Source organism: Lontra canadensis, unplaced genomic scaffold (genome assembly GCF_010015895.1).
Source record: "Lontra canadensis isolate GAN:19392208 unplaced genomic scaffold, GSC_riverotter_1.0 scaffold79, whole genome shotgun sequence".
Lineage (NCBI taxonomy): Eukaryota > Metazoa > Chordata > Mammalia > Carnivora > Mustelidae > Lontra > Lontra canadensis.
The window spans coordinates 7988620-8014836 of NW_022631073.1; the positions used below are offsets into that span (position 1 = coordinate 7988620).

Below are 26217 nucleotides of genomic sequence, written 5' to 3' on the forward strand. Positions count from 1 at the left end.
GCACAACACTTCTCTGTCTTTCCATACTGGGGTCCTCGGCAGAAAAAAATGTTAGACTCTTGCCACTTGGTCTGTGCTGGACAGTGTCCCCCCACTGTACTTCCAAAGCTAGGGCACAGAGAGCTGGAAAGAGGGACTAGCCATCAGTGTCTGTGGCTCCCCGTCTTTTCTACCCCGGAGGCATCAGAACAGAGGACAGAGAAATAACCCTCTTGGCCTTCACACATCATCCAAAATGATAAACAAAGACAGATGGGCAGAGAGCACGGCCCACTCACCTTGGCTTTCCGTAAATCAAGATGGAGCTGCTAATGGTTTGGCAAAGGTATTGAAGCTATCATTTTCCATAAAAATGTCATCCTCCCTTCACTAGCACAGGGCGCATTCTTGATCACCTGGAACAGCCTCGACTTTCTGCTGACAGACTCACAGAAACCAGATGTGTAGCCACTGGGATCACGGAGCCCAGGGCCTTAGAACCAATATCAAACCCATCAAACCCCTGCTTGGGTCAGTTCTTATAGGTGTCTCTCACAGGACGGGGTAGACGAGATGCATGAGAGGAGGTAAAGGGCCTCCTGCAAATTCAGGTCACAACCAGGGGTGGGGGCACCAGGCAGCCTCCTTCCTCCTGCCTCTCCTTGGCTCCAGCAGTTAGGACGGGTGAATCAGAAGGAGGTGACTGCCTATTTAAACCATTTTCAGGCTAAGATTGTCTACACACGCAAATGTTGGCTCTTGTGGGCGCGTGGGGGACCAGAGTTCAACCCAACAGAACCATTTCTAAGACCACTGCTCGGCCACAATGGGGCAGCTGCGAGTTGTTCAACATTTTCCCCTGGGACTCAGGGTCCCGAGTCCCAGCTGAGCACAATTTGGTGACTACCAGCTGGATGATATTTGGGTTAAAGCCGCCACCACAACCACATGGAGAAGAGCAGCCATGCTGGAGGTAAGGCTGAAAGGCCGCTGCCAACCTCACGTTCAGCATGACTCACGTCCCATGGAGACCACCACCACTCTTCAGCGTGGAGCCCAACGCCCAGTGGTTAGGGAGCAGGTGGACACCATGCTTCCCCACCTGCCACCAGCGCCGCGTGTCCTTGATCGTGACCAGACTTGTCGTCACTCCTGGGGAGTCTCTGGTTGAGTCCAGGAGCTCAAAGGAGCTCCTCTGAAAGGAAAGCCCAGAGCGAGTAACCATGGTCATCCTTTGGTGCAAAACAGGGACGGTCCAACCTCTGCCCTTGAGGAACCAGGGAGCAGGCATCGCTGGGCCGGCCAGGGGGGTGGCAGCTGGGGGAGTCCACCCAGGACCCCGAGCCCTCCCTCCCTGCTTCTCACCAACTGTCTCATTCCTCCATCTCCAGCAAGAGCGGCGTCCTTCACTCGGAGACCGGCAGAATGTTCTGGCTGTGGGAGTCGCCCGTGAGGCCCGAGGAGTGGAGGGAGCGTCTGTGGAGGATCCTGTTCAGGATCTCTTTGCAGCTTTTGCGGTACTGGTGTCGCAGTAAGGAGTACACGAAGGGGTCCGACGCGGCCTTGCTGTAGGCCAAGCACTTGGACAGCACCCCCCAGTGGGAGCCGATGGGCACCGAGGAGGACAGCTCCACCAGCCTGCGGAGACAGGGGAGCCCGTTACCGAGAGCACAGCCTCTTGGCCAAGCCTCAGGCTCTCTGCTGTAGTTGCCTCCTCCACGGCAACTTACAGCAGCAACAGGAAGGGGAGGTGCGCCTCCACGGGCCCTGAGTTCATTCTAGCTCCGGAGTAACAGCGCAGTGTACACGTGTGACTCCGTGGGACCCAGAGAGATGTGACTAGCTCCATATAAGGCAATAGATGGACAAAGAGGTTAAGGAATTTGCCTAAGGTCACGCAGCCTGTAAACTGTAAAGGCAGGATTTGAACCCCAGTCTGCCTGACTCTGGAACCCAGGCATACCTAAGTAATAGACTAGTGGCTAATAGTGACATGGCCCCTGGCTCCAACTTTCCTCCTGTCCTGCTAGGGGACCCTGGGCAAGTCATTTCCCCTCCTTGGGCCTGTTGGTTTGCTATGGAAAAGGAGGCAGCCGAATAAGGTCACCTCTCCAACTAGAAGACACTGGTGCTTTGCTTCAAATCCAGCTCTGCCCTCCTAAGAAGATTGCTGGGATGGAGGGCTGAGAATAAATTTGCAACCGTTCTGCAAAGCTCAGCATACGTCCTACATCAGGAAGAATCCACAGGTGACAAAGGCCTCTTCCCAGGGTTTCGATTCTGGTGGTCCTGGGCCACGGCCATAGTCAGGGTCCCCTCAAGTGACCTCATGATACAGGGGAGATACAGCCCATGTCTCAAAGGGGCCTTTTTCTGGAAGTCTCCTGGTGCCCATCAAACAACTCCACTCAGGTGTCCTAGTACCAGGTTGTGAGGAAGTGAAAGCCTTCCTCTGTGTAAATGGAATCCCCCCAACCCCACCCCAGATCAAGCCGCTTACTCTCAAGTGTCTCCAGCACCAGTGGCCCTATTTGGACCTTATCCAGCATGGATATAAGGTAGAAAAGGCCATGGCTTGGAGATCCTAAGTTACCCTCTCCCTGCCCACCGCCAAATGAGGAAACTGAGGCCCAGAGAGGAGAAGGGGTCACCCAGGGTCACCCAGCAGGAAGTGAGAGAGGAAGGTCCGGCACCTGCACGCTCCCCTGGTTCTGGCCCCTGTCCTCCCCCCGGAGCAGAGGTGTGTGCGCGACGGCAGGCAGCCATGGTTCTCAGGGTGGGGGGCTGCCCAGGGGAGTCCCCAGAAGAGACTGAGCTTGGGCCATTACTCCGTGCGGCCAACCCGAGTGCTTTCCCTGGCTTTCTTTGGGCCAGTGTGGTAAGGACAAGCTCATGAAGGGAAGCAAGGGAAAGGTGGTAGAGTTCAAGCCTCCATTGTCATAACTACCACCACCTTTTTAAAAAAGATTTTATTTGTTTGCCACAGAGAGAAAGACAGAGAGTGCACACACAAACAGGGGGCGCAGCAGGCAGAGGGAGTAGCAGACTCCCCACTGAGCAGGGAGCCTGAAGCAGGACTCGATTCCAGGACCCCGGGATCATGACCTGGGCTGAAGGTAGATGCAAACTGATTGAGCCACCCAGGGGTCCCACAATGCCCCTTTTTTGAACAGACCCTTAATGAACTCCCCTATTTGGCTTCCTATTTCCAGAAACACCGGCTACCCTTGCCCTCTGACCTCGTGGGAAAATGTGGCCTCATTTCTGCTCATGTCCTCATTAGCCCGAATGGGGGAATGGAGCTGTTAGCATCTGGGAAAGCTGCACTTTTAAGAAACCTATTTTGGGAAGTGATGACTTTAAGGGGACAAAAACCCTGAATTTAGAATTCACACCTAATAATAACAATGAAATAGCTGAATGCCAGCACATTGTTGCTATGTGATGCCAAATGGCTTTACCAAAATGTCTGCTCTCCTCTGTGTCGCTAAATTCAGTCTTAGCATTCTTGGCTTTCCCAAGAGGACTTATTAACGAGCCAAATATCATTAAACCATCCGGCAAGACCAACATTACTATTTTCAGGTTCTGTAGATGTCGCAGAATACAATGATTCGGGACAATGTAAAATTTTACCACTAGATAATTAATAGATAAAATCTATTTTGTTTGCTTCCCAGAGATTTAATGTAAAGTCTCAATTCTCCGCCAGGTTCAGTAATCATTCCCAGTTAGTTGCATGTCTCCTCTGGGCAAATTACTTGATGTACAATTATCCTGGAGAGCCGGTGTCATTCCCATTTCCAGGCTCAGCGAGCCGGCGGCTCCTCAACAGAAACCCGGTTCCACCGACTGCAGCCCGAGTGCCAGGGCTCAGATCCCACACGGCAGATGGGACAAGATTAGTCCTACGTCTCTCCCAGCCTGAGAAGCCCTTCTCCACGTGCTGCTTGGGACTTCAGCACCGGCCGCCGGCCACAGCACACACGAGGACTCCTGCTCTGAAAAGCCGGTGTGTGGCCTCCATCAGGGCCTCAGGCAAAGACAGACTCTGGGGCAGCACAAGCCTGGACGCTGCTCTGTGGGGGCTGCTGGGCCAGGCTGCTGGGGCGCCGCCCCCTTTTGTGCTCAGACGTGGCTGGCAGACCCACTTCCTGCACCTCCTGAGTGCGTGGACCCCTGCTCCACGTCGTGCACCTGCTGCGACTGGCTTTGCGCCGACCCAGCTCTCCAGTTCAAGGGGACCAAGAAGGCACTGGGATTTCCTCATTGCCGCAACCGCTTCTTTCTCATTCTAGATCTGGGCAGGGATACCACGTGGCCCCTTACAGATGACCCTGGAAGGAGGGAGCCCCCAGCCCCTCTTACGCCAGATCTAGCTCTGCTCAGGCCCCCAAGCGCCCTCCCCTCCAGGAAAGGGGCGTTCCTGTTCTGATCACTCTTATTCTCCGCGTGGGCAAGGTCACTGCGTGCGGAAAGGTTCCTGCCACGCTGTGCCTCTTTTCTCTTTACTGAAAGGGAAAAGCACAAGGTAAACAAATGAACTCCCCACTCCTGCCCCGGAAGGCTGAACCAAGTGCCCCGAATTTAGGGATTCTTGGGCATAGGTGTTCAGAAGGTGGTACTTTGTTTCCCTTTGGTGTGTCACCTGCTGTGGGTTGAACAGTCTCCCCGAAATTCATATGTGTAAGTCCTAACCCCCAGGACCTCAGAACGTGACCTCACTTGGAAGTAGGGTTGTTACAAATGTCATCAGTTAGGATGGACTCAGCCTGGAGATGGGTGGCCCCAACCCAACATGACCAGTGTCCCAAAGAAGGGGTAAATCTGGCCACAGAGGCACGTGTAGAAAAGGCCATGCAGAGCTGAAGGCAGAGACTGGGGGATGCTTCCCTAAGCCAAGGAATGCCGAAGGCTGACAGCAGACCCCAGAAGCCAGGGGAGGGCCCGGGAACAAATTCTCCCTCATCCCCGGCTTCAGAAAGAGCCAACCTTGCCATCACCTCGATCTTGGACTTGCAGCCTCTGGAACTGAGTCAATACACTTCTGTGGCTTCAGCCGCTCAGTTATCGGTAGCTGGCTCCGACAGCTCTCGGACACTAACACACACCCAGAGAGGAAGCCGCTAGGGAGGCAGGGGTGGGTTAGGCAGGGCCGGTTGTCTGTGGCCGTAACAACACAGCAGAGCACCAAGTCCCCGCCCCGTTCCTACAGCCCTGTGTGCAGCGAGCCGGAGCCCAGGGTTTGAAGCTGCAGCACTGGGCACCGAGTCGTCTTCGACCTCTGAAAAGCAGAGCTCCCTGCCCCCCATCCCTGACTTCCATCAGGCACCAAAGTGACTCCCCGTGTATTTACTGCCTGGGATACGAACCAGGGAAACCTCTGCCAGTCGGCTCTACTCCGGGGAAACCGTTTATGCTTCTGTGCTCACAACTCGCACAGGCCTGCCCCCGCCCCCAACCGCCCTGACACAGCTCCCCACTCAAACACCCTGTACTGAGAGCCCGCACTCTGGGTCCGCAGGGCAGCCTGGGGAGAGGAGAAAAGGGGCAGGAGCCTGCTCTCCCGCATTCTGGATGCTTCTGCAGCCGGTCCTTCAGGTAGGCCCTGCAAGTACCCGGGGTGGGGGGCGGTGGATCCAAACACTGCCAGCGTGGGGGGAGCTGTGAAATGCTGCTGGTTGGGGGTCTGCTCACACATAGGGAGCAGAGCCCAGAAACAGATTCTAGTTCCACAGGGTGACACACAGCAGATGCCCACAGATGCCCTCCCTGCATCTCACTCCACCCTTCCGAGGTGCCTGGCCCACCTCTGCTCCCCTGTGCCCCGGATTTGTTGGGGTGGGGGGAACCACGCTCCTCTCTCTCAGCAGGAAGCCCTCAGATCAGGGTCACTGGCAGGTCCCTGTGCTGGCTGTCACTGCAGAGGGCTGATGAGGCTGGAAAGCACCCGCCCCCTCGCCCTTCACCCCTAGGTCTCATCCTCACCCTGCAGCCTGGCGGTCCTGGTCCCCAGAGGGAGGATGGGGTACCTTTGCCAGAACTCCAAGACGTTCTCTGAACCTCCAGGGAGACCTGTGTCTCCATTCTGCTCGACAGTGGGAATCTTGAAGGAAACTAAATTCTGGAGTGAGCACAGGACCAGTAAGAGCAGCATCCATAGACCCAGTTCCCCTTCCGGGTCCCCCAGGGTTCAAGGCTTTGACGGCAGCTTCACAAACATTGTTTCAAGCCCCTGATGGAGGCCGCATACAGAGGAGACACCACGGTGTGGTGTTGTGCCACGCCCACACGGCCTGGAAAAACCAAGACCAGAAGCCTAGGCTGTGGGCACCGACGACCATGAGCCTGCCTGGCACCAGGATGCCCATCCCAGCTCCTCGGCCCGGTTCCAGGGTACAAAGACCTTCACCTCTCTTCCCCCTGCTGCCATGTACACGCACGCATGTACACACACACACACACACACACACGCTGTACACCCAAGGCAACGTGGGCCACAGAACAGTCTTTGGGAAGCCAGCCTGATGTCCTTCCAAGACTCCTGGAGAATGTGTGTATTTGAAGACCTGTAAGTAATAAGCTGACACTTTATCTTTTCATGAGATATTAGAATGGAAGGCATTTTATTAAAAGAATACTAATGCCGGACAACTTCCTACATATTAAACCCCTCTGCCATCTACATAATTCCGTGACTTTGAAAAGCCACAACAATGGTGCTGTCAGACCCACTAGCGCTTCCAAGCCGCACTCCGGTGATTTGGGACAACCGTAATTATTTGGACGCATATGTCGCTGCAGAGATAATAGCCTTACGAATGCTTCTAGACATGTGAATTTTAATTCAGAAAAATTTAATTAGAGCTTTTGGATGAGAATCTGTGCGGATCTTCAGACCCTGCTCAAACACTTGGAAAAAGTCAAATGTGACCCATGAGGGCTTTAACATGGGAGCCAGTGTGAGTGTGATAGAAGGTAGTGACTCCCAGTAAGAGTGAAGGTAGAGATTTCTGAATGTTTTCCAGGGTCATCTGACATGTCCCATGGAGCAGCACAAGTGGCTCCTTGGTTGGGACAGTCAGTGGAACCATCTTTCTGAAAGGTATTTGCTGCACAGTCTGCACTGTGCCAACCAATTCTACTGATGGCTCCAGCTGCCAGAGCTGATGGCCTCTGGGCCCTACTCCAGGTCTACCCAAGCTGCTATCAGCCAAGTGGTCAGAGATGACCCCACAAAAACCCACTACTTCTACCTGCCTTTATCCATAGGCATTGGGGGGCTCTGTCGGGGTTTACACTGAGATGCTTGGGCATAGGGAGTAGGCTGGGCCTCCACCCTGTAGATGGGCATGTCTATATTTCCAGTTGCCTGGTTCCTAGGCTTTGGCAATACAGCCTGGCTGCAAGGTTAAATTATGGCCAACAGGCTTGACACTGACCCTTAACCCTTAATTCTGCCAGTTGTTACTGCTGTGACCTTGGGTAACTCACCTCCCCTCTGAAGCTCTGCGAGACGAGGATGCTAGTACTTACCTTGCAGGAGAGCTGTACTGGATGCAATCGGTGTGTACTGGTAACTCCTAGGTGCATTACGGGTGTCCAGTGATAGGTCACAGGTGCAGTTATCAAGACTTCATATTCTCTAAGAGGAGCTAGAGGACCTATCTGAAGACCTGAATGGTTCTTGACCCAAAAATGATGCTTTCCCAATCTAAGAAAGTTATCAGGCAGATAGGAAGAGTTGGGGACCCCCTTCCCAGACAGCCAGATCTTCCTGCTCAACTCAAAAATGTGTCAAAGGTCACAGCAGAAGCCCGTTCTCCTCCAACGTTCCAGTTCTGCCAGTTCCCAGCGTTCACCGTGGCAGTCCAGATTGGGACCCGGCCCCTTGCACGCGCTCCTGTTTATAAGGCTGGAATGGGAGCAAGCGGCAAAACAGGCCACGTGGATGCTCAGCCACTGCAGAGTGGGGGCAAAGATTAGCTTCCCAGCTGGCAACTCAGTGATGGGTTTAAGTGACACCTGGACAGCTGGTTCCCGGTCATCCCCCAAACAGCAGCTTTCTGGTTCTGAGTGGGTCACAGCACCCACTTCCTTCCGGGAGGAGAGCGGGAACCCCTGTGCTCTCAGGGGAGAAGCAGAGCAGTGCAGCGAGGGGGGCCCCGTGCATGGGCTTTGGTTCCAAGCAGACCCGGCTTGAGCCCCGGCTGGGCCAATGACTGGATGGGACGAGGCTAGAGCCTGTCTGAGCCTCAGTGTCCGCATCTCGAAAAGAGGATGTCACGTAGGCATGGAGGGCGGAGCGGTCCGGGCGCAGAGGCAGGGCTCCACAGGATCGTTTCGGGGCCAGAGCTGCTTCTTAGCTTTTCGTCTCTGAATTCTGCAGCGCTGTCCCATTGCTGCCGCAGTGGTCTTGACCGTCACTGCCACGCATGGGAGCGAGGCAGGGAACAAGGAGCTGGTGCTGCACCCGGAGAGTCCCCGGGGCTGCTCTGTGGCTGTCTGAGGCTGGGCTCAGGTGCCCCGCTCCCTGTGCCTTGTGAGCCAAATGACCTTTGCAGTTCCTTCCCTCTCTGTGCCTCAGTTCCCCCGTCTGCAGAGTGCAGCGCCCACGGCTTGCCCAGCCCACCCCTTGGGAGCACTGCAGGGTCCGGGAGGATAACATGAAAGTGCCCAGAAGGCACAGCCATGTCAGGTCCAGGCAACCCGGTGCCAGAACATAACTCCTAGCTCCCACGGGCCAACCTCTGCCCGACATGCTGCCTCCTGATGGTCACCCTGGTGAAGCTGGAAGCCCTCCAAGCCTCAGGAACCTCACCCCTGGCACGGGGCATACCTGTCTCATATTCTGGTTGCTTTTTTAGGGCCCAGACAGTTGCTGAGCTCAATTCACTTAACCATCATCAACCAAGGTTGGAGAGACACAGATGCTTACTGCCCCCAGGAGAACCTGTGTTGTGTGACCAAGAAGGTGACATCCTTCATTGTGAGCTCTGGAACTCTCCAGGGCCCACCCCTGCCCTGTTCCCAGGGTTTCTGCCTATCCCAGGGCAGGGTGGCTCTCCACAAGGCCTGCTGAGGGGCAGCTGGCTGGCCTGAGCCTAGGAGAAACTGTGTGATGGTTAAGGTCACATGTCAGCTTCACTCGCCACAGGAGCCTAGATTAAACATTCCGGGTAAATCTGTGGGGGTGTTTCCAAATGTGCTCTGCCTTTGAATCAGTGGACTCAGTAAAGCAGATTGCCCTCCCCAGCTGGGTGGGCGTCAGCCAATCCGCTGAGGCCTCTAACAGCAGCAGAGTTAGAGGAAAGAGGATTCGCCCCTTTCCTTCTTGCCTCCCTGGTGGGACATTTCGTCTCAGCTTCTCCAGCCCTTGGGCCTCGACTTATACCTTCTGCTCTCCCAGGTGGCTGGGCCTTTGGATTCAAGCTGAGTCCCACACCGGCTTTCCAGAGTTTCCAGCTTCCAGAGGACAGACTGGGGGACTTCTCATGCTCTCTCTACTCTCTCTCAATCTATAGACCTATGTATCTGTCCTGCTTGTCTGTTTCTCTGGAGAATCCCAGTGCAACATGGTCATTTGACGAGGTGATCTACCCCCGTGGGTAAGAGAATCCTGGGGAAGGGAGTCAGGGAGCCATCTCTGCATGCCAGACACTTGAATGCCACAGCCATAGACGTGAGTGAGAAAGCAGCAAAGAGGTGGCCTCTGCAAAGACCCCTGGAGTGTTCTGAGAGTCTGAAGAGCAGGTAGATAGCCCGCTGAGGTTGGAAGCTCAGCTCCCACGGACTCAGTGTGAGACTCTAGGCAACTCAACGGCCCCTACAAGCCAGGCTTGTTTCTTCATCAGTGAAGTGTGTGTGTGTGTGTGTGTGTCTGGAGCTGTAGTTCTCAAGACCACTCAGGATTCAAATCCCCTGGGAGATTTTAAAACCCCCAATGCCAGGTGTCCCACCTGGGATTGCTAATTTAACTGGTCCCGGGTGGGGTCTGGGTAGGGTTTGGGGATTTGAGCTCTCCAAGCAGAGCTAATCCGAAGCCAAGATGGCCACCAAAAGCAGCCGATCAGGACGGGAAAACCACACAGGCTGTGCCTCCTCCCATCAGGCAGGGGAGACCTCATCCACTACCCTTCACGCCTGCTCCCGGCCTGGCTGCTCGGTGCCTCCCAACAGGCGCTCAGCTGGACCCTGGCTGTGGCTTCCGCTTGGGCCACGAGGCCTAACAAGCTCTTGCTCCCTGGATGAGATGCCCAAGAAGGGACCTTCCGCATCCATCCCACGGCTCCAGGTTCTCCGTAAGAGTCACTTCCCGCAAGAGGTCAAATCCTCAGCTACGCTTCCGGAGCGGGGTCTGTCCTCAGCTTTTTCTGAGGTGGGAGCCCGAGGGTGCACGTGGAAACCAAGTCGAGAAGAGCAGGAGAATCAGTCACCCCAAACGCGACCTGCCTTCCAGGTTGGTGGCAATGGCCGGAGCCGAGCGCCGCGTCTGGCTTACCCGATGGGCTGCCGCACTCCGTGGGAGGTGCCCAGCCGGGACTCTAAGCAGGACAGGAGAGGTGGCGGCAGGGTCTCTGGAGGTGAGTGTGAGAGCAAATCCTGCCCCCACCCCACCCCATTTGGCGGTGTGGACGCCCCGGTCGTGGAAGTGTGGTTCTGCTGGGACCCGGGGCCATGCCCAGCACATGGCCAGAGCCCACAGAACTCCCGTCTCCCTGGGGTGGGCCTGGGGCTGCCCATCACCATAAGCATGGTGCACCTCATCAGCATCTCTTCTCCTCCACTCGTAGGAGGGGTGTGGATGGAGCAGGTGGTTCCAAGAGGGGTCTAATTTCAGTCTAATTTCGGTCTAATCTCACTAACTAGGTGTCAGCCACAAACTTCCCTCCTTGCCACCCTTGTTGGGGCCTCTGTTCCCCCATTCAGGCTGTCCAAGAACCCCTGCCTGGTGCACCTGACGTGGGGGAGGCAGACAGTGAGTTGGCCACTCCATGTGCGCTCCCCGGTAAACTCGGACATCGAGCAGGACACTGGACAGGGAAGGAAGTGAGGCAGAGAGCCCTCATCACTCTTGCAACTCAGCAGGAACGGGGGTCCCAGGGGAGTGAAGGAGAGGTGATATGAGCAGCTAGAGGTCAAGGGCAAGAGGGTGCTGGGAGGAGGGGCATCAGCACACCTCATACCCCAGACCTCTCTGACTACAGACCAGCACTGTTCAATAGGAAGAACAGGGAAGCCACAGGTGTAGCAAGATGCAGATGAAATTAATTTTAATCGTATAGTTTATTTAATCCAAGATATCACCGTTCCCTATGGAATCAATATAAAAAGTGTCTGTATGTTTGTGTGTGTGTGTATACACACACACACACACACACACACACATAGTCATGCTAAGCCGCAGAAACCTAATGTGCATTTTATACCTACAGTGCGTCTCAAATCAGACAGGCCATGTTCAAGGGCTCTAAAGGAACCCGTGACTGGTGAACCCCACACAGGGCTCTAAATCTGGCTCATGCTGTCCCTTCTGCTTGGATCATCCCTCTGGCATAGTCAAACCCACTTCACAAGGCTGGTCCAGAAAGCTTCAGGCAGGAGAGCTCGTTCCTGCCTCAGAACAACTGGACCCTGTCCCTATTGGATGACACAACACAGTGTTCTGTCTGGGTGCGAGGGCCATATCTATGAGGTCAGTGTCCCCGCAGAGTGGGTCTCCTGTAGGACCTCACCACCCCAGTCCTCCTCTGCAAGGTCTCTTTTTCATGCTTTGCACAGAGACGGTAATGGAGAAATGTGTGCTGAAATGAAATGAGGGTATGTTGGCATATTTTGTGAGGTTTGCATAGGATGGTTCTTTTGTTCACACAAGAAACCCAAGACAGGAGCCTGATGGCTGATGGCAGTCGGAGAAGGAAAGTCTCTTCAATAAAGGGTGTTGGGAAAACTGGATGGTCATATGCAAAAGAATGAAACTGGACCACTTTCTTACACCGCCCACAAAAATAAACTCAAAATGGATTACAGACCTAAATGTCAGACCTGCAGCCATGAAACTTCTAAAAGAAAACACAGGCAGTAATTCCTCTGACATCAGCCGTAAAAACACTTTTCTAGATCTGTCTCCTCAGGCAAGGGAAACAAAAGCAAAATTAAACTATTGGAACTACACCAAAATAAAAAGCTTCTCCACAGCGAAGGAAACCATCAACAAAGTGACAAGGCAACCTACGGAATGGGAGAAGATATTCGTAAATGACATATCCGAAAAGGGGTTCGTCTTCAAAATATGTAAAGAACTTATGCAACTCAACACAAAAAGAACAAATAGTCCAATTGAAAGATGGGCAGAGGACCTGAATAGACATTTCTCCAAAGAAGACGGACAGATGGGCCACAGACACACCAGAAGATGCTCGACATCACTCATCACCGGGGAAATACAAATCAAAACCTCAGTGAGATACCACCTCACACCAGTCGGAATGGCCAGAACTAAAACCACAGGAAGTAAAGAGTGCCGGCGAGGATGTGGAGTAACGGGACCCCTCGTGCCCCATCGGTCGGAATGCAAATTGGTACAGCTGGTATGGAAAACAGTGTGGAGGTTCCTCAAAAAATTAAAACTAGAATTACTGTGCGATCCAGTAATTGCACTACTGGGGATATATCCCAAAGAAAATGAAAACACTAATTTGGAAAGCTATATGAACACTTCTGTTTATAGCAGCATTATTTATAATGCCGAGATACAGAAGCAGCCCAAGGGTCCACTGACGGATGATGAATGGATACAGATGTGGTCTCTCTCTATACACACACACAGCGGAATATTACCGAGCGGAATGGAATCTTGTCATTGGCAACAACATGGTTGGAGCCAGAGGGTGTAATGCTAGGTGAAACAAGTCAGTGAGAGGAAGACAAATACCATATGATTTCACTCATATGTGGAATTGAAGAAACAAGACAAAAGAAGACACAAAGAAAGAAACACAACAATAACAAAAACCAGACTCTTAAATACAGAGAACAAAGTGGTGGTCGCGAGTTGGGAGCAGTGGGTGGGGGATGGGTGAAATAAAGGGGATCAAGACTACACTTGTCTCCATGAGCCCTGAGTAATGCATAGAATTGTTCAATCACTACATTATACACCTGAAACTAATAGCACACTGTATGTTAATTATACTTTAATTAAAAAAATAAAATTAAAATTTACCGCCACCACCGCTCCCCCCAAAAAGAAAGTCAAGACAGGAGCTGGGTCTGCAGTGGCGCTGGGGCTTCACCAGAGCCATATTTTGTGTGTATGAGGTTTGTTGGGCACAGATTTTTCTCCCTAGTAAGTTGCCATTCATCCCCATAACAGAGGAGCAGTTCAGCGAGTATTTTTAAAAACCCCAAATGCATCAAATCCATTTGGAGGGAACATATTGCATTGTGAATCTACCATCAATTTTACTGAAATGTTATTTTCTGGGCACCATTAGAGGAACCAAGCTATAATCAGAAAAAAAGGAAAATTTTGTTGGGAAATGAGATTAAGCCAGAGAAAAATCCAATAGTTTAAATCTGGAGCCACATTACCTATTCTCCTCTGAGGGTTCAAGTTCCCATCGTCAGCCCACAGGTCCCCTTTCCAGTGGGATCTAAGAGGAGAGCTGTCTGCTTGCCCTCCCCACCCATTGTCTCTTTCCTCGCTGGATTTATTCCCCTCACTGCACACACCAGCCTGTCCAAGTACGAGTGAGGGAGGGCCAAGCACAGACGTCACCCATGCCAGGCCTGGGCTGCCCTTGATCTCCATGCTCAAAGCCTTTCAGTCCTTAAAACAAGCCTAAGTGTCAGGCACTGCTCACTTTGATGGGAGACTGGAGGCTCAGAGAGGTGGTGTCACTGGCCCAGGGTCACACAGCAAGAACTTGTTTTGCTGTGGTTTGAACCCACCGTGGGCACATTTCAGAGCCCGTCCTGGTCACCACCCTGCGGCCTCACCCTTGGACAGCAACAGGAACCCACTTGCCTCTGCCTAGGCTTCGTGTCCCCTGGAAAACCTGATCTCTGCAAGCTTCAGCATCCTGGCTGGATGTGGCACATCTAGACCAAGGGTTCTGCCCAGGGGTGATGCTGATCCCCAGGGCAGTGTCTGAAGACATTTCTAGCTGTGAACACTGGGGTGCAGGAGGGAAGTAGTGGTGAGACATAGGTAGAAGAAACAGGGCTGCTAACAGGCTCCAATGCACAGAGCAGCCCCACCACAAAGGGGATCCCATACAAAATGTCGGTAGTGGGGAAATCTGGTCAACAGTTCGAGAAGGAGGAGCCAACGGCTCTGTTATGCCCACCTTAGACCTACCCAGAGACCAGCAGACTGTCTCAGGTCCTACATGCAAAGTGAGATTTCCCCCAGAGGAAGCAGCTGTGAAGAGACAGTAGAAGACACTCCAAGAGGAGCAAAGATGGGGGTGCCGTGGGGGAGCAGGGCCCTTAGGGGGAGGGGACAGATGTTCTCCTGGGCCAAAGAAAGCGGATGGAACTACAGGAAACAGATGTCAGCTCAGGGTAAGGATGAATGGGAGGAACAGGGAGCTCTGGCTATGGTGGGCTCCTCCTCCCAGAGCATGCAAGCTCACTCGAGGGGACAGGGAGGCAGGGGGTCCCTTCCCCCTGCCAGCTGCAGATGCTGTGGGATGCTGGGATGCTGGGATGCTGGGTTGTGTCCGCTTTCAATCTCTCTCTCTCTCTCACGCACACACACACTGCACACTTGCACACCCTACACATATCCTACTTCCCAGGCTCAACATCCCCTTCCTACTCAAACATCAAAGTCCCTTTTTATTGTCAACTTCCCAAATAGTGAAGCCATTCTGGAAACAGGGTTGTGGTTTTTCTTCCCCTCCAGTGTGTAAGACTGATGGGATGATACTTTTTTGTCTGGTTAAAGCACAAGAGAGAAATCCTACACCTAGAGCAGGTTGGCTTTTGGAATGCAGGACCATGTGGCCAGCAAGCTGTGCCTTGGAGTACGGGGCTGGGGAGGGAGGTGGCGGACAGGAGCAAAGGGGGTCAGCTCACAGCGCCTGCACTGTGGGAGATCCCCAGAGTGCCTGGATAAGCAGGCCCCCCCAGCTGCACTCGGACCGTGCTCCCCACCCCCTGTGCTGATGATTATGTGCTGCCTGCTGTTGACCGGGGTGTCCAGGTGGAGGACGCCCGGGGGACGGGGCCACACTGTGTTCAGGGGAAGGTAGGAATCCAACCAAGGCAAGATGTTTTCCTCTGTCCATTCTCCCGTTCCCTTTCCTTTCCTTTCCTTTCGGGGCTCTTGGTCTACAGGGTTAGATGATGTGATCTGGGAATGAAGGGGAGAGTCTTTCCCATCCCTTTGGTTCTGAAGGCTGAAAAGAAAAAGCATGTGCCCTCCTTCTCACCAAACCTGTCATGCTCACTGTCACCTCCAACACCCCACCCTCTGGAAACATGTGTCCGAGAGAGAGGCCGGTGACTGCTCCAGGTCACACGGGCCCTGCTTTGTTCCCCAAAGCCCCAGTCCCGCTGGTCAGACTCACCTGGTGATCACGTAGGGTGCAAAGCATACAAGGAAGGTCCCTATGAAGGTGCTGATCTTCTTGGTGGCACGCTGCCGCCTCCTTTTCTGTTCCTCCAGACAGCGCTCCCGCACACTGCGCGTGAGAGAGGGGAAGATGACTTGTTATTAATGAACACAGGCAGGGCCTTGAGTGCAGGGGCTCAGGGAGGGGCCAGAGAGACCTGAGGTCAAGTCCCGGCCATAGGTGTGTGACCTTGGACACGTCATGGCCTTGGACACATGCGTGACATCGCTAAGCCTCAGGGTCATCATCTGTGAAATGTGCATTGTAATAAAATGCCATCAAGGGCTCTTTGGAGAATTAAATGCAAAAAGCACACAGACACACAAAATGCCTTCAATGCATAAAACACATAAAGCAATTAACACAATGCCCAAGTGCAAGTAAATATCAATTCTCATTATGATTACTTATGAAATTCACTGATCACCTGCCATAAGCCAGCACCAGAGTCTACGTTCTCTGAGTAGTTTCTCTCATCCTTGTCTTTACTGATATTTACTGATATTCAGGTGTGTTTGACCTGCCTCATGGGTTTTACTGGCCCTGTTTTACAGCAAAAACTATGAGCTCAGGTTTCCTCAGCTGATAAATGGAGACAGGACTGGAACCCTTATCCGGGTTTCTCAAAGCTGGTCCTTTATATCTGGGCTGACCTGGACCCTTCCTTTACTCCATGCTTTCAGTCCTGGGTCTTCCATCCCAAAGCCTCAGCCCTGCCTGGAGCTCTAGACACTACCTTAGGGGGTCACAGGGAGAAGTCACTTGTTTCCTTCAGGGACCAAGACCAGTGAAGCTAAGAGACTAAGACTCTGGGAAATCACGGTCACAGCTTTGAGGATGGAATCAGGAGCTTGCTGCCTAAGCTTCTAACCACACCCTGGTCCTGACTCCACTGGCTCCAGGGACGTCTGAGAACAGACATCTCATGCCAACTGAGAGAAGTGGTCTGTGCAACCCGTTTCCTGTAGCCACAGAGTAGTTCATGAGCACCAGCGAGCTGTCCGTTATCACCATCAGAGAGCCCGAGGGCCAGTCCAGCTCTATTCCATGGGGTTCCATGTGAGCAGGCATTTCTACTATTTATTTTATTTTTTTAAGATTTTATTTATTTATTTGACAGAGAGAGTGAGAGAGCATAAGCAAGGGGAACAGCAGAGGGAGAGGGAGAAGCAGGCTCCCCCCTGAGCAGGGAGCCTGATGCGGGGCTCGATCCCAGGACTCTGAGATACGACCTGCCTGGAGCTAGGGACGCTGCCTTGGGGGTCACAGGGAGAAGTCTGAAGGCGGACGCTTAACGGACAAGGCCACCCAGACACCTTATCTACTGTTTATTTGCATTTGTATTTATTTGTATTTATTTAATATAATTTAATTTTTTTAATGTCCCCCCCCCGGAAAAAAAATTGTTTTATTATGTTTTGTTAGTCATCCCACAGCACGTCATTCGTTTCTGATGCCATGTTCCATGATTCATTGTCTGCGTATAACACCCAGGGCTCCACGCAACCTGTGCCCTCCTCAACACCCATCACCGGGCCCACCCATCCCCCCACCCCTCCCCTCTGAAACCCTCAGTTTGTTTCCCGGAGTCCAGAGGCTACTGTTGATTTTTTAAATAAATCCCATCACTCCAAAAATGAACAAGGAGGAAGACCGCAGACAGAGCTGCCCAGGAAGTGGAGATAATCTGTCTGAATTAGGCCCTGGCTGTAGAGCCCCGGCTCCAGCATTAAGCCAGTCTGTGCAAGGAAAGCAAGGAGCAGAGGGACGTGCTTAAGCCAGGACCACAAGCAGCATGAATGCCAGCGTGGCCTCCCCTTCCTTCCACAAGGACCATCGTTTTAACACTGAATCGGAACTCTCCATCACCGTATTTCCAATCTCAGATGGACAATTCCACGTTAGACTGGACGGAAGGCCCCTGAAATTCTTGTAGGACTGTACTCCCCTGCCTTGGAATGTAGAGTTGGGAACTGGAGTTTGGTTTGGTACAAACAGGCTTCACAATGGCTGAAGAAGTATTACTATTAAATCACGTTACTAATTAATTTCTGATAACTAATAATAATAACAGTCCACATTTCTTGAGTAACCTGTCCCATTTTAGACGCCTTGATGGAGGTTCATGTGCATTGGTTATCTGATGCTCACAACGTCTATATACACTGAGGACTGATACAACTATTATCTTTTTTTCTTTTTTTCAGATAAGCAGATGAGGCACAGAGGGGTTAAGTAACTTGTTCAAGATCACACTGCTGGTGAGTAGTGGTGATAGGATGACCAACTTGCCCTGGGGAATCAGGACTGTCCTGGTTTTAGCATGGAAAGTCTTGCATCCTGGATGCTTTGCATGGGACTGGCCCAGTTTTAAAATGGAAAACCCCCTCCACCCAGAGCAAATGAGGATAGTCAGTCTCCCCAGGTGATGGCAGGATCTGAACTCAGGCCATTTGACTCTGGAGGCTTGAGCGTCATCTTCCAACTGGTGGATGTCTACACCAACCCCATGGGAGGCACGAGGGCATCATCTAATCCAGAAAACCTGAAGAATACAGCTGCTGGGGCAGGAGGACTGGGGGACTTTGCCTGAGATCATCAAGCAAGAGTCAGTCTTAATCTCGTGGCTCCCCATTATACTTGGGTCTCTGCTGAGTCTTCTAGCAACGTCCTCTGGCTCTTAAAACATGTGCACAATATGGGTGGGTGTGGAGAGAAGGCACAGGGCCCCACCCAGGAGGTCTGGGTGCCGTGAGGAAACCGATTCATCTTGGTCTGCCTGAGACTGTCCTGTTTTTAAAACCCGAAGCCCTGCGTCCTCGGAGATCCCCATCAGTACTTGGCAAACCAGGACAATGGCCACCTTAGGGCACAGTGGGTTTGGTATCTTCCCCATAACACAGGCACTTTTGTCTTAATATTGAAATATTTCCCCCAAACATTCATGCAATTGACTTGAGAATCGCTGGAGATTTGGGACACGAGCTGGGTGTTCTGAGCCATCATGTGCACTCACCCCATGAAGGCGTACAGCACTCTAGGCATCCCCTAAAGAGAGGTCTGAGCACCACAACTGATGTCAGCACTGGGGCGGGCCCTCCTCCCATCGGTGACCTTCACGATGTTGTCCATTTCTCAGATGCTTCAGAATAACCCCAGTGAACAAAAGAGCTCTGACAGAGATGTCCTAGTCGCAGCTCTGCCCTCATTGCTGTGTGGCCTTGGGGAAGTCAATAAACTTCTCTGAATCTGGTTCCTCATTTATCCAAGGGGAATTTCATGACAGCTGTAACTAGAGCTACCATTTAGCAGGCACAGAAATGACTCAACTGTTAGCAAGCTCTTGAGGAGTAAGAAGCTCCCTCCGGCACCCCCAGGAGGGACTATACTCACTGCTGAGGACCCAGTTGTCTCCCCTCTCCCTGGTGCACCCAACAGTCCTTCCTTAACAACACAAGGAACACTTAAAAACAGATATTGGTAAAAGCTTCGGAGGTCTTTGGAAAGGTAAACAAACATATTGCGGTGACCTTAAAGGAAGAAAATCGGACACTGTACAGGCTAGAATGACCAACGTCACTGCTGTACACTGTCAAAATCTATGGGGAATAATTCTCTCTGTTCTTGCAAAGCTTTGTCCAGCAGAAAACATCACATCATAAGCACTCTGCAGACACGTTATTTCCGTGGGTGCCCGCGGTTCAAATCTCAGCATCTGACATCCAGAAAACACCTGATCACTCTATGTGGTGTGAAGTGATGAACCCTTAAAAAAACTTAGAAAATTAAGTCTCAATCATTTTTTTTAAGTGACCTCCTCAAAAATAGATGATGGGAGAAACCTGTTCTGAAATAGGTTTTTTTTTTTTTTTTTTTTTTTTTTTTTTTTTTTTTAGTGAGCCTTAGAAATCTTGAGCCGACCAGACAAAGCAAGGCAGTGAAAGCTTCCACTAACCTGGAGTCCTTTTTTGTGAATAGTGTGGTAGTAAGTGTGTGGCCCCAGAGCCCAATGTCTGGGTTCAAATCCAGACTTCACCACTTAATTGCTGTGTGGCTTTAGGCAAGTTGCCCAACCTCTCTGTTCATCAGCCTCCTCATCTCAGGACCTTACAGAGATTAACATCCAAAAAGTACCTAGGACAATGTGTGACTCAGTAAACCCTCAGTAACAATAATTATTATCTATTCAGCTGTTCCAGCATCCTCTGGAACTCCAAAACCACAGGACTCCCTCCCACTGCAAAAGTTTTCTTTCTGTCCTGTGCATGTTGGAGAGACAGACAGAGAGAAACGCAACCAGGGGCCGTGCCAGAGGAGGTCTGACCTGACTCCTGACTCCAGTGCTGACCCCATGACACTCTCTGGCCCCCAGGAACCCAGTGGAAACTGTCTTAATGGCCCCTGGCCTGCCACAGGTGTCCAAGGTGGACGCCATATCTGGGTCACATCCACATGGGTCTAGTCACACCTCTTCTCTGAGACACACTGCCTAGACCCCACTGCCTAGACCTCACATAGTCATGCACAGTACAAGAAACCCCCTCATCCACCTGACCCAGCTCACAGATGGAGAAAATGAGGCTCCGAGAAGGGAGGAACTCGCTGCTCTCCCCCAGAGAGTGAGATGCTGGCAGAGCTAGCTCCCGGTTACTGAATGCCGGTCTGGCGCTCCTGGTCAGGAAGCACATGGATGCTTCCCTGAACTCCTGCAAGAGGAGGGATCCATCTTCCCCGCCCAGAGCTCCCCGGATTTCCAGGTAAGGCCAGGGGGGATGGCAGGAGAAGGAGGCCAACGCAGCCATGCAACCTTCTTGCTTATCATTATTGTGAAGCACAGTATGAGAGCAGCTTGCCTGTACCCAGAACAACAGAATAAAACCACCCTCTACTTGCTCTCATTTTTTCCCCCACCATAGCTCTGCAAAACGGAGCTTCTTGAAGTCTTGTAGCCCTGGGAACTGCTGTTTTATTTATTTGCAGATGAGGACACAGGGGGCCAGCCAGGTTTGTGACATGCTCAGGGTCCCATAGTGAGCTTAGGACAGAACCAGGACTCCTGGCTCCAGGGTCCGGGGTGTTTCCCCCAAATCCCACTGCCCTCCCTAGGACCACAGAGAAATAAGCAAGCTGCTCCAACTGCACGGATGCACTCGCCAGATGTTGCACAGGGGTAGCAGCGGGAGTCCTCAGGCTTATAGGCTGACTCTGGAGTGCAGGGGTGAGGGTCCCCCAGTTTCCCTGGCCAGCAACGTCCTCCTAGAGTACAAGCTGATGCATCGGCATGGGGCTTCCCGAGAACTGCCACAGGACACATCTTCCTTGTGATAAAGAGATGGGCTTTCCGGCACTATGACATATGGGGCCAAAGAGATGTTCCCCAGTAGACGCCAATAAATGGCAGAATGAACAGAGAAGCCCAGAAATATCTGAAGTGAGTAAATGAGACAATCACAGCCAAAATCTTCCAGTCCCAGACACTGCCGTGCCCAGCACAATGGTCTGGGCCCTGAATGGTCCCTAGATGACCGCAATCGGTCTTCAGCGCATGCTCCAAGTACTCCCAGGGTAATCCAGATTGTTTTCTGGCTTTTAAAATAACAAACAAAAGGCAAGGAAACAGGCTGACGGACGGTAGAGCAGACCTTGAGTCTGGGGTCAGGACGCTAGTGTGAAAAGTCCTGTCCTCAGATCTCACAAGAGGGGGCCCTGTCCTGGGTCCTGAACAGTGAGGGGACTACGTCCCTCTCCATGAAGTGAAGACTTCATGTGCCCACCCAGAGCCCACACCATCCATTCTAGATCAAGCTCCAAGTATCCAGAACACTGAATTCCCTGCTCAGATGCCGTGATCCTGCTTCCAGGACGTGAGCAGGCGTCCTCCCCAGGCCAATCCTCCCAGGGGTGACAATGCCACAGGTGTGCTCGGGTTGGAGCCTGAGGGGTGGAGGCTCCTCAGGGTGCTGGGGAGAGCCGGGGTGGAGAGCACAAGCAGGGGCTGTGTGCTTGGAGCCGGCTCAGCTCTCCCCACCACGGACGAGGCTGAACTCCAAGGAGCCCGAGAATTCTAAATTTGAACCCAGCCTTGCAGAGTGTTATAAATGTATGCTTGTCAAGGTAGGAGGATAGAACATATTTCATTTAACAGTTTGTAAGCTTAATTTAGAACTTCTAAATATTTATATAAATGGTTTGTGAGCCTCTATTTGCACTTTTGTCCCATCTAGAAATCTCAGGGGCAGAACTGGGCACAAGTTTTGGCTCAAGCCACATCCTGGATCTGTTATATTAGGCAAATGACCTCGGCCTCCTTCCCTGGGTCTCCCAATTTCCTCACCTGTAGAATCAAGGGCACAGTGAGTGTATCTTGTGGGTCCTTCCAACTCCTACACCAAAGCTTGGATGCCCTCCAGGGTCGGCCCTTTAGCCAGCACTCTGCAGACGGCGATCACAGGGATGAGTGTGCTTCAGCGTCCCGTGGGGAAGCCCCTGACCCAACCCGGGTGAGTAGCAACCCTCAGCTGGACTGGGGGAGCAGGGATGCCACGTCGAAACCCCAGCACCCCCCTTAGGTCCCACTTCAGGTGAAATCCCACGTCTCTGGCAACAGCGGGGAGAGGACCTGCCATCACTCGTCCGGAGCTGTGGTTTGGGAAAATAGAACCGAGCAAGCTGAGCGATCGGAGGGCCAGGTGGGTAATAAATATTAGGAATTCCTAATTGCTTTACGAATGTCACAACTTGAAAAACCACCACAGGAAGACAGGAGTGGGGAACGTCTCTCAGGACAGATTAAACTGAAAACACAGGGTCTTTTGGCGGTGTCGCAACAAAGCAGTCCAGCCTGCCACTCACAGCGTTAAATACTCTGTGGGAAGAGCAGGCCCCAGCAGGGAGCTTTCTGACAAACGTCACCCTGGACCTCAGGGAACTCAAAACGGGTCCCTCCTAATTAAGTCCCAGGAGGCCATAGTGTGGTGACTGTCAACGAAAACTTCCAGGGAGCCAAGACTCCCCCCGCTGCCCTGGCTGTCCACATAAGGAAGCCTGGCTTCTGCTCATCCCCAGGGGCTCCTGGCTGTCAGCACCAAACCCGCCCAGGAGGTTTGGCTGATCTTTCCGGAACCTTCGTGCCTAGAGCTTGAGTGTTCGAGGGGCAGCCCTTCTCCATCACACAGAGCTAGCTCTGTGGTTTCTCCTCTGTGCAGAGGAAGAGTTTGGAGCAGCCAGGAAAGAAGCTGCGGATCCGCTGCGAGGAAGCTGGAGCCCTCCTGTGTGGCCCGTCTCCCACCCTCTCACTCTGAGGACCCGTCTCTGCACTGATGGTGTGTGGGGTTCACTGAAGGGACAGTACTGTCCCATCTGCCTGCTATGCCATAACCTCAGGCCGGCCCTTGGCCAGTGGGGCCTGTCTGAACTGGCCGAGGGCCATCCTTGCCCCAGAAGCCCTTCCTCTTCCCAGCGCAGACTAGTGCAATCCCTTGGCCCGGCAGGACCCCATGGCACTGGGAGTCGGGGCTCCAGAAAGCATCTCAGGCCTTCAAAGAGGTCAAGGCTCGCCCAGAGGGGAATAGAAGGAGCATGCCGGCCTGGAGTCAGTGACAGATTCGCAAGAGTGGAGATGGGCCCATATCCCAAATGGGCTAAAAAGAGCCATGGCTCCTCCTGTTCTGGAACTTGGAAGGGCAGCAGGGATGGGATTTGTACTGGTTTGAGTAAGAACGGATCCCTTTCCTGGCTCAACGCCTTCTCTGCTTAGACTCACGGTGGGAGGGCCCAGGATAGCAATCGTTCTAGTGCTGGTGTTCAACAACACTCCCTCAGCTTCTGAAATAGCCCCAGTCAGGTCCTAGGGATGCACCTTCCGGAGTGAGGTCCTCCTGCCCCGGGAGAGGGCAAGGGGACGAGCTCTGCAATTGTGGCTGGGGGAGATTTCCCTGAGCGACACTGAGCCACGACATGTGCCGTGAGTCAGCCCGGGTCACTGTGGTCAGTGTGCACGCATGTCCCCGGTGACAGGTGCACATGTGGCCACCGGTCTGTTAGACATGCAGTTTACACATGAGCATATGCGACTGGGTGCGTGTGGCTCACACATTCACAGGCACGGATTCACAGGCCCTGGGGTCTTTGTGCTCTCGGTCATTCGGGTGTGAATACTGCACATGATTCCGTTGGGAAGACTCTGTGGCTGGAAGCTTTGGCCCAGCCCGGAAGGAGGAAGGGCCATCCTGAGGCGAAACAATGCCCACGCACACGCACGCCTTTGCCTGTGCAGACGCAGTGGAGTTTAAGGCTCTTCTTTCTATTGCTCGTGGGCAGAAACAGCTCACATTGAAGGAGCCCTTGCTCCGACTGACGCCTGCGGTCTGCCCCCCTCAGCCACGAGCTTGCATCTCCTTCGGTGGGGAGGGGCATTCATACCCCAAAGACCCGCTCCCTCACTGCCCCCAGCTGCCTCCCTTAGGAGCGCTCTGTCTACCTCACTTTCTGCACCATCTGGAAGCCAAAGCCCTCTGATTTAGGGTCCTGGGCACCAGAAGGGAAGCCTGCCCTTCCCGGGGGATGGAGAGATATAAAACAGCAAAGTCCTCAGAAACACCACTGGCTGTTTCCTTCCTTAGGGTCCTATTCTCATAAGGGAAGCCAAGTGAGCTCAGGACACCTCAGCTAAGAGTTTCCTCCTTCCTTCCCTGAGATGCTCCAGGGGATGGCAGGACTTCCTAACGGGTAGCTGCCCCTGAACTGCCCCCGTCGCCCGACCTGCTTTTCTGAGACAGAGGCCAGTTGAGGGTGAAGGCAGTGTGGACAGGTTTTTCCCAGGAGCCTTGTGGATGACACTTTCCCTCTGCAGGGGTCTCTGGTCTCCAAGTCTGGGACACACAGGGCAGTGCTGTTTGCAAGAGCAGGAGGAATCCCCCTCCAGTTCCCTCAGAGCCCTTCAGATGCTCCTTTAAGGATCCACACAGGAAGGTGCAGCCCAAGAACTCTCACACACACACACACACACAGACACAGAATCTGGAGACAGAGGCAGCACCAGACACCAGAGGAAGGAAAGACCCAGAAGAGCAGCACGTTCCCACCTCAAGAGCTCTCCAGGGACTTCCCCCAGCATCTAAGCCACAGTCTCAGGGCTGATTAGAACCTCTTAACTAGCTCAAGCAGTGAACACAGATCCCTGCCTCCCCGCCAGGCTGTTAAAAGTGAAATCCACAAGCATCTCAAAGAAGCATTCCTCCAACAAAGTTCTGACTCTTTGTACCCGGAGACTTCAAAACACATACATACTGTGTCACGCACGTTTTTGGTAGCCCGGCTTTGTGGTTCTCTAAGCACCTGCCTCGAGACCGAGACCGGCAGCCCTGGTCCCTCCCCCCAACCTGAGTTTTCCAAAGAAAAGAATGGAGGCTCCGGGGCAAAGGGGCCTGCCTGAGGCCGCACGCTGGGGGTCGTGGGGGTGGGGGGAGGACACAAGGACCCCCTCCCTCCCACCAAGAGCCCTCCCCGAACCGCGCCCCCCCCCCCCGCCGCGGCCCTCCCCCTGCGCCCCCTCACCTGGGGTGGATGTCCACGAGCAGCACGAGCGTCTGCATGGTGATCACGTCGATGCGCTTGCAGTGGAAGCGAGCCACCTTGAGCACCTTGAGGTACGTGCAGCAGAGCACGACGAAGGACAGCAGGAAGCTGAGCGCGTGGAAGGCGCCCGTGAAGACGGCGAAGCGCAGGCGCTCGTCCGGCCGCCGGCTGCACAGCGTGCACGACGCGTACAGCTGGTGGAAGCCGAGCCAGGACAGGGCGAGCGCGGCGGCGGGGAAGGCGAGCGCGTGCAGCCACGTGTAGGCCACCATGAGCGCGGCGTCGCGGAGGCGCATCTTGGCGCGGTAGCTCAGCGGGAAGACCACGGCCACCCAGCGGTCGATGCTGAGCGCCGCCATGCTGAGCATGGAGTTGGTGGCCAGGAAGGTGTCGAGGAAGGCGGCCAGGCGGCACAGGCGGTCCCCGGCGGGCTGCCGCTGCGCCACGACGCCGGCCAGCGTGAGCGGCATGTTGAGCACGGTGCACAGCAGGTTGCCGCACGTGAGGTTGAGGGTGAAGAGCGCCGGCGCCTGGCGGCGGATGTCGGCGCTGTGCAGCAGGCACAGCAGCACCAGCGCGTTGGACAGCAGCGAGACGCCCATCGTGCCCACCAGCAGCCCCGCCAGGCCCGCGTCCCACGAGTTCATGGTGCGCGCCCGCCGCGGCGCTCAGGGCCCGCCACCCGGCGCCGCCATGGCGCCCCCGCCGCCGCCGCCGCCGCCCCGCGCCCCCCCGGCCCCCGCCGCCATGGGCCCCCCGCGCCCGCGCCCCGGAGCTGGCTGCCCGGCGCCCGCCCGCGGCCGGCTCGGCCTCCGCTCCCCGCGGCCCTCACCCCATCCCTCCAGCCGCGCTCTGCCTCCGCCGCCGCCGCGCCCGCCGGCTCCCCGGCTCGCTCTCGCTCTCGCTCTGTCTCGTCCTGCCCGCTCCCCGCGCTCTCCCTTGCTGCTCTCCCCTCCACTTTCTCGCTCGCTCCCGCCCGCTCCCGCTCCCTCTCCCTCCCTCTCTCTCCTGGCTGCGCTTCTCTTCCCTCTCTCCCACT

The 26217-nt window shown here is 53.9% G+C and overlaps 1 protein-coding gene across 2 annotated transcripts; it reads right to left on the bottom strand.

Moving 5' to 3' along the window:
- Nucleotides 1-530: 530 nt before the first annotated feature.
- Nucleotides 531-25894, bottom strand: GPR26 (G protein-coupled receptor 26). Of its 2 annotated transcripts, XM_032882132.1 has the most exons (4): nucleotides 25158-25894; nucleotides 15558-15671; nucleotides 1345-1617; nucleotides 531-1174 (listed from the first exon to the last, which is right to left on the bottom strand). In XM_032882132.1, exons 1-3 carry the CDS (start codon nucleotides 25823-25825, stop codon nucleotides 1386-1388), a joined length of 1014 nt encoding a protein of 337 aa, XP_032738023.1. In that variant the 5' UTR covers nucleotides 25826-25894; the 3' UTR covers nucleotides 531-1174; nucleotides 1345-1385. The 2 variants fall into 2 exon arrangements, with proteins under 2 accessions (XP_032738023.1, XP_032738022.1); XM_032882131.1 differs by having other exon boundaries at nucleotides 531-1617.
- Between the last annotated feature and the right edge of the window lie 323 nt (nucleotides 25895-26217).